The 7,913-nt window shown below is 41.9% G+C and overlaps 1 protein-coding gene across 1 annotated transcript; it reads right to left on the bottom strand.

The window, feature by feature from the left end:
- Window positions 1-4,726: 4,726 nt before the first annotated feature.
- On the bottom strand, window positions 4,727-7,636 carry reep6 (receptor accessory protein 6). Its single transcript, XM_046858318.1, has 7 exons — window positions 7,282-7,636; window positions 6,191-6,284; window positions 5,952-6,090; window positions 5,689-5,857; window positions 5,293-5,366; window positions 5,123-5,146; window positions 4,727-5,041 (listed from the first exon to the last, which is right to left on the bottom strand). Exons 1-6 carry the CDS (start codon window positions 7,634-7,636, stop codon window positions 5,126-5,128), a joined length of 852 nt encoding a protein of 283 aa, XP_046714274.1. The 3' UTR covers window positions 4,727-5,041; window positions 5,123-5,125.
- Window positions 7,637-7,913: the final 277 nt, after the last annotated feature.

Below are 7,913 nucleotides of genomic sequence, written 5' to 3'. Positions count from 1 at the left end.
AATCTCGTTTAAAATTTGCCTTAGTCATCGCATTTCTACCTCACCACGTTACCGTGTTAAGCGTACTTTCACGTCAGCTACAGCAGCGTTTATTAATTATCTTCCCGATATTACGATATTAGATAGATCTCCGTCAGACCCCGCAGAGCTCGACTGGGCCACTGAACATCTAGAAACAACGTTACGTTACACTCTAGATGATGTAGCTCCCTTAAGACCAAAATGATCAGGGAGAAAAAATTAGCACAGTGGTATAATGATCATACGCGCACCTTAAAACAGAACACTCGAAAACTAGAACGTAAATGGCGTCAAACAAAATTAACAGTATTTCAAATAGCATGGAAGGAGAGCCTCCTAAATTATAGAAAATCTCTTAGTGCTGCCAGATCAGCATATTTCTCCACCCTCATAGAAAATAACAAGCATAATCCTAGATTTTTATTCAGCACGGTAGCAAAATTAACAGGAATAAAAGCACTGCGCTAACATGCACACCATCAATAGGTAGTAATGATTTCATGAACTTTTTTAATAATAAAATTGAAAACATCAGGCAAGAAATCCAGGCGGTTAATATAAATCCAAATTATTTTACAAGTAACCCTGTAGACAGCAGTGTCATTATAGCAGACAATCAATTACAAAGCTTCACTACTATTCATGAGAGTGACTTAATTTCATTAATCTCCTCATCAAAATCATCAACCTGTATTCTCGATCCCTTGCCTACTAGTTTCTTTAAACAGATAGCTCCAGAGGTAATCAAACCTGTTTTAAAAATAATTAACTCTTCCATTAGCACTGGTTATGTACCGAAATCCTTCAAACTGGCAGTTATCCACCCCCTTATTAAGAAACCTGACCTTGACCCATGTCAGTTGTCCAACTACAGACCGATATCAAATCTCCCCTTTATATCCAAAATTTTAGAAAAGGTTGTAGCACAGCAGTTATGCTCACATCTGCTTATGAATAACATTTTGAAATGTATCAGTCAGGATTTCGGCCTCATCATAGCACAGAGACGGCGCTAGTTAAGGTGGTAAATGACCTGTTATTGGCCTCTGATCAGGGTTTTGTCTCCTTACTTGTTTTGCTCGACCTTAGTGCAGCTTTTGACACCATTGATCACACTATACTGCTTGCTAGACTTGAGAATGTTGTAGGAATAAAGGAACAGCTCTCTCTTGGCTCAGGTCTTATTTGACTGATCGCTATCAGTTTGTGGATGTAAATGGTGAGTTCTCCACGCTCTATGAGGTAAAGTTTGGTGTTCCTCAAGGATCTGTCTTAGGCCCACTGCTTTTCTCTTTATATATGCTGCCTCTTGGTGAAATTATTCATAAACATGGGATTCGCTTCCATTGCTATGCTGATGACACACAGCTGTATATTTCAGCAAAGCCAGATGAGAGATCAGCTTAACAATGTTGAGAAGTGTGTAAAGGACATTAGACAGTGGATGCTTAATAACTTTCTTCTGCTCAACTCAGATAAGACGGAAGTACTTTTACTAGGACCACATGCAGCTAGAAGTAAACTTTCCGATTACGTAGCATCTCTGGATGGTGTTTCTGTTTCAGCATGTACGGCTGTCAAAGACCTTGGTGTGATTATTGACCCGAGTCTTTCCTTTGAGTCTCACGTGAATAATATCACCAGAATCGCCTTCTTTCACCTTAGAAATATTGCTAAGATTAGAAATATGATGTCGTTACAGGATGCAGAAAAACTGGTTCATGCTTTTGTTACTTCTAGATTAGACTACTGTAACGCTTTACTGTCTGGGTGTGCGGTAAGTGCATCAATAAGCTTCAGTTAGTCCAGAATGCAGCAGCAAGGGTCCTCACTAGATCTAGGAAATATGACCACATCACCCCTGTTTTAATCAGTCTACACTGGCTCCCAATCAAATCTCGCATTGACTATAAAATATTACTACTGACGTATAAAGCACTCAATGGTCTCGCACCGCAGTATCTGAGTGAACTTCTGTACCAGTATGATCCTCCACGCCTACTTAGATCAAAAGGTGCTGGCTATCTGTTGGTTCCTCAAATAATGAAGACTACAGCAGGGGGCAGATCTTTCTCTTATAAAGCCCCACAGTTATGGAACAGCCTTCCAATCAGTGTTCGGGACTCAGACACAGTCTCAGTGTTCAAGTCGAGGTTGAAAACGTATTTATTTAGTCAAGCCTTTTATCAGTAGATTTCTCTTAGGTAAAGGCACAGATCTGGAGGGAACATGGATATAGAGTGTTTGGTGAACTGGTATATTTGTATGCTGTCGTCCCCTCACATTCACACGTTCACTCAGGTTTGTTGACGGTGGTGTGGTGGGTCGTCTCTTATCCCAGAGATCCCTCATGTCTGTGTTACCTTCTGGTTCTCCCTTTTAGTTATGCTGCCATAGCGAGTCTTGCGGAGTCCAAACTGCACAGTGACATTAACTTTCATACACCAATAGTTACACTTAATAATCCATATCCTTCTCTTCCCGTCACCCTCTCTCTCTCTCTCTCTCTCTCTCTCTCTCTCTCTCTCTCTCTCTCTCTCTCTCTCTTTCGGTCGAGTTAAACATGCTCCTGAGGCTCCAGTGACCAGTGTTCCTGCCCCTCTCCCTCCTTGGATCTTCACACTTCTGTGCAGCTCGGGACGGTCTCTTAATTCCGGAGTAGAACGGTGCTTTGAGGACGGATTGGACTGTAGTTGGTGTCGGCGGTCTGCTGCACTGACTCGGGAGTGCAGTTTGCTTCTGATCATCATCACTGTACCCCACAACATTGTATATCTGCTTCAAATGGACATTTGGTGCAACCCAGATGAGGATGGGTTCCCTCTTGAGTCTGGTTCCTCTCAAGGTTTCTTCCTTATGCCATCTCGGGGAGTTTTTCCTTGCCACAGTTGCTCATCAGGGACAAACATACTTACAAAGAACATATTTATGTTTAATCACCACATTATCTGTGTAAAGCTGCTTTGAGACAATGTTCATTGTTAAAAGCGCTATACAAATAAAAATGAATTGAATTGAATTGAGATGTGTGTGGTTATTCTGCACTGTGCTGTGATTGGTCAGAGATGTGTGTGGTTACTCTGCACTGTGCTGTGATTGGTTAGAGATGTGTGTGGTTATTCTGCACTGTGCTGTGATTGGTCAGAGCTGTGTGTGGTTACTCTGCACTGTGCTGTGATTGGTCAGAGCTTTGTGTGGTTACTCTGCACTGTGCTGTGATTGGTCAGAGATGTGTGGTTATTCTGCACTGTGCGTGATTGGTCAGAGCTTTGTGTGGTTACTCTGCACTGTGCCGTGATTGGTCAGAGATGTGTGTGGTTATTCTGCACTGTGCCATGATTGGTCAAAGCTGTGTGTGGTTATTCTGCACTGTGCTGTGATTGGTCAGAGATGTGTGTGGTTATTCTGCACTGTGCTGTGATTGGTCAGAGCTTTGTGTGGTTACTCTGCACTGTGCTGTGATTGGTCAGAGCTTTGTGTGGTTATTCTGCACTGTGCCGTGATTGGTCAAAGCTGTGTGTGGTTATTCTGCACTGTGCTGCGATTGGTCAAAGCTGTGTGTGGTTATTCTGCACTGTGCTGTGATTGGTCAGAGATGTGTGTGGTTATTCTGCACTGTGCTGTGATTGGTCAGAGATGTGTGTGGTTATTCTGCACTGTGCTGTGATTGGTCAAAGCTGTGTGTGGTTATTCTGCACTGTGCTGTGATTGGTCAGAGATGTGTGTGGTTATTCTGCACTGTGCTGTGATTGGTCAAAGCTGTGTGTGGTTATTCTGCACTGTGCCATGATTGGTCAGAGCTGTGTGTGGTTATTCTGTACTGTGCTGTGATTGGTCAGAGCTGTGTGTGGTTATTCTGCACTGGGCTGTGATTGGTCAGAGCTGTGTGTGGTTATTCTGCACTGTGCTGTGATTGGTCAGAGCTGTGTGTTATTCTGCACTGTGCTGTGATTGGTCAGAGCTGTGTGTGGTTATTCTGCACTGTGCTGTGATTGGTCAGAGCTGTGTGTGGTTATTCTGCACTGTGCTGTGATTGGTCAGAGCTGTGTGTGGTTATTCTGCACTGGGCTGTGATTGGTCAGAGCTGTGTGTTATTCTGCACTGTGCTGTGATTGGTCAGAGCTGTGTGTGTTATTCTGCACTGTGCTGTGATTGGTCAGAGCTGTGTGTGGTTATTCTGCACTGTGCTGTGATTGGTCAGAGCTGTGTGTGGTTACTCTGCACTGTGCTGTGATTGGTCAAAGCTGTGTGTGGTTATTCTGCACTGTGCCATGATTGGTCAGAGCTGTGTGTGGTTATTCTGCACTGGGCTGTGATTGGTCAGAGCTGTGTGTGGTTGTTCTGTGCTTTGCTGTGATTGGTCAGAGCTGTGTGTGGTTGTTCTGTGCTTTGCTGTGATTGGTCAGAGCTGTGTGTGGTTGTTCTGTGCTTTGCTGTGATTGGTCAGAGCTGTGTGTGGTTATTCTGCACTGTGCTGTGATTGGTCAGAGCTGTGTGTGGTTATTCTGCACTGTGCTGTGATTGGTCAGAGCTGTGTGTGGTTACTCTGCACTGTGCTGTGATTGGTCAGAGATGTGTGTGGTTATTCTGCACTGGGCTGTGATTGGTCAGAGCTGTGTGTGGTTATTCTGCAATGTGCTGTGATTGGTCAGAGCTGTGTGTGGTTGTTCTGTGCTTTGCTGTGATTGGTCAGCACTAGAAATAAACAAAGCGGAAGTGTCCCATTTTGCCACATTAAACAAAGCAAATTAATTGAAGTTTTATTAAAAAAAGTTTTCAAATTGATAAAACAACAAAACCCACATTCTACCTGCTGCATAATGACTAAATCATGACAATCAGAACATTACACATGAACTACAACAAGAACCGCAGGGTTGAAATCTATTCCACCCAGTTCTCAACTGCTCTTCTGTTTCCTTTAGTTATATTCACACTTCATATAAACCTCTCATTATAATGAGGTCTTCTGACATCCAGGCGACCTTGCTCTGTCCTCTGAGAGTCTGGAAGTGGAAGACTGTGAAGAGAGATGTGAGATGTGAGATAAATTAGCGAGCTGAAAACCAGCTGAGAAAAAAGATCAAATGCTTCCATTTACCATTTAGTCGACTTTGGGTTCATTCTGTGCAGGTGTGTGAATGAATATGGAGAGAAAAGAAGAAACGTGAAAAGAAAAGAAATTGTGAAAGGAACAGGTGCAGTATTACACTAGATTTTTATAAGGAGAAGATAATAATATGGTATTGGAGTATGGAGTTGTGTACATACAGATGGACCTGGGAGCTGTTTGGCCTCTGGCTCCGCTGGGTGAATAGTCCTGTTTCTCACCAGAGTCTGAAGAACTGATAAAAGCATGGCATAGGAGAGAACAGAGGGGAAATCAAATGCAGGGTTATTGTGGTTATAATATATTACTATATTGTGGGTGTTCATATTCACACAATCAACACTTGCCTTGTGAGGAACTTTATGATCTCAGTAGAAAAATAAGAAAAAGTCCATGTCTGTCCATAGCATATTGCAAAAACTGATTTGATGGTCTTAACCTTATGTTTCAGTGAATGTGTGTATCTGCACTCATCTAAAGCCTTCAGCTGACTCAATAAAATATAATATTTTATATCATGCCATTTTATAAGCTTAGAGTAAAAATCCTCTCCATACCTTCTCTCGTTACAGTTTCTGCAGCTGATATGGCCGTCCCGCTCAGATCGCAGACCATGCTGTCCACACTGGACTCGTGTCTGAGGAAAAGTGGTCGCACCAAACGCGTATACAACAGCCGAGAGCCGTTCCAGGGTACCGGAGCCATGCACCATAACAAGAACAGGCACTGACCACAACAACACTCCACATTAATTTATATGTTTAGATAAACTTTCATTATAGAATGAATGTGTTTAGCAGTGCATGAATTATACACCTACTTTGCACAAATAGTAGAAGGGAACCCAGGACAGGAAGATGTCCAAGAAGAATTCTCCTACACCAAAGAATCCATACACCACCCAGTAGGTGAGCCACAGGGTGTCGTCGTCTTTATTTGGACTCTCAATCGCTTTAATGCTGAAATCAAATCAAAGCATCATGAAGCAGCAACTACTTTTACAATGAAAACCCTATAAGGAATCGTTTGAGTCTGTAGAAGGTGTGAATGAGCACATACGAGTAGTATGCAGGATAAACAAAGCCAATCAAATTGCAGATCAGAGAGGCTCCATATCCGACCATCAAATACAGTCCTGCTGTAGAAGCAGCTCCTGTTAAAAGATTAAATATAGCATTATTTCTTTAATATTCATGTTTTTATATTTCCTGGGCAGTGCAGATTAAAGTGCACATGACTGAAGTGTTTACTTTCAGGATTGGGGAAAGATACATCAAAATACCAATGACCTTAACAGATCAAATCTTCACACACGTGTCCCAGTGATCTCCCACATGAAGGGTTTTAACGTAACCAGCATTTTAATGATGAACAGTTTGTGAAAGACTCATAATTGTGTTCTAATTTAGTGACTTGATGTTCAGTACTTCAGAAACACTGAGTCAAACAAGTCATTCAGAAGAAGACGACTGAAGGCACCTGCATTCATAACAACTAGTTTATAACTCATTAATCATTATGTGTCAGCAGTCGTTCATACGGTGGTCTGCAAAATGATGATCTAATAAACAGCTACTTCAATTATAACACAATATTCAGCAATTAAATATTTATTTATTAATTATTGGACGTCTATTTGAAAGCTGGCGGCCTGCAGGTTTCTGACCTTCACCACCTTCTTCCATATGCATCAATTTTCTGTTCTGATCAACAAGTCTGAGCAAAATACCGAGTAGGAACCAATCAGAGGCCTCATTTTTATGATGTCATCATGTAGAACTTCTTACAAAGTATTTTACAGTGTTTTAAATCTACACAAATACAAAACACTAAAGTATTTTAATACAAAATATGAAGCATTTTCATCAACACATGAAGATGAGTTTAGTTGCTCCCTCGCAGCTCCAGAGTTTCTGTTCGGTCATAAAATCAGGTAACGGACCTTGTGTTTCTAAATTGCCTGTGTGTGTGTGTGTGTGTGTGTGTGTGTGTGTGTGTGTTAGATGTGCTGAGCTTCCTGAGATGCTTTTCTGCTCATTACAATCATACAGAGTGACTAAACCACAGAATGAACTCCACCTTTCTCTCTCTCTCTCTCTCTCTCTCTCTCTCTCTCTCTCTCTCTCTCTCTCTCTCTCTCTCTCTTTTACCTGTTACAAGTAAACGCTTCTTGATTCCAGTCTTCTCTTCAATTTTGTTGAGGAAATCAGTTACAAAGTTCTTCTGGTTCAGGAAGGAATCCACACGCTCTTTCAGTTTAGAAAACAATGAAAACATGGCGTCCTGTAAAAGTCTCCCAAAACCCTTCTGTAATATTTTCTCCTTTAAGTTGATGTACATGAGTTTAATGTAAATAAGCTGCAGGTCATGAAGAAGAGTTCTGCTGACAGAACAAGCCGTGACCTCCATCCTCTCAATCCTCTTACTGCAGAGCTGCGGCAGGGTTGCCAGAGTGGTTAGGAACATCCTCCATTTCAGTAATCCCTTTAAACTCATGCACATCATCCAAACTCATCTAATCAAACAGCATTCACCACCACCAGAGGCTTTTCTTCAGGATATTTTTCATTTTTATTTATTTTCACCGAATATATTGTGTAGTGCCATTAAACAGCTCTGACACGTCAAGGCCCAGACTCCAGAAGACCCCTGAGGGTAAACTGGTTGGTTCTCCTTCTTTGGAGCACTTCTAGTAGATGTTAACCACTGCATACCTGCAAACCACACAAGACCTGCTGTCACTCAAATGCAGCTAGAAACCACACCTCTGTCCTCGTTAAAG

This window comes from Silurus meridionalis, chromosome 9 (genome assembly GCF_014805685.1).
Source record: "Silurus meridionalis isolate SWU-2019-XX chromosome 9, ASM1480568v1, whole genome shotgun sequence".
Lineage (NCBI taxonomy): Eukaryota > Metazoa > Chordata > Actinopteri > Siluriformes > Siluridae > Silurus > Silurus meridionalis.
The sequence above is the reverse complement of the archived record's forward strand: the minus strand, read 5'-3'. Positions and strand labels throughout refer to the sequence as shown.

Coding starts and splice junctions, on each gene's coding strand:
- reep6 (XM_046858318.1), bottom strand. CDS start 7,636: ATGATGTGCATGAGTTTAAAGGGATTACTGAAATGGAGGATGTTCCTA. Junction 6,285..7,281: donor GAAGCGTTTACTTGTAACAG/GTAAAAGAGAGA, acceptor ATCTTTTAACAG/GAGCTGCTTCTACAGCAGGA. Junction 6,091..6,190: donor GTTTATCCTGCATACTACTC/GTATGTGCTCAT, acceptor ATTTGATTTCAG/CATTAAAGCGATTGAGAGTC.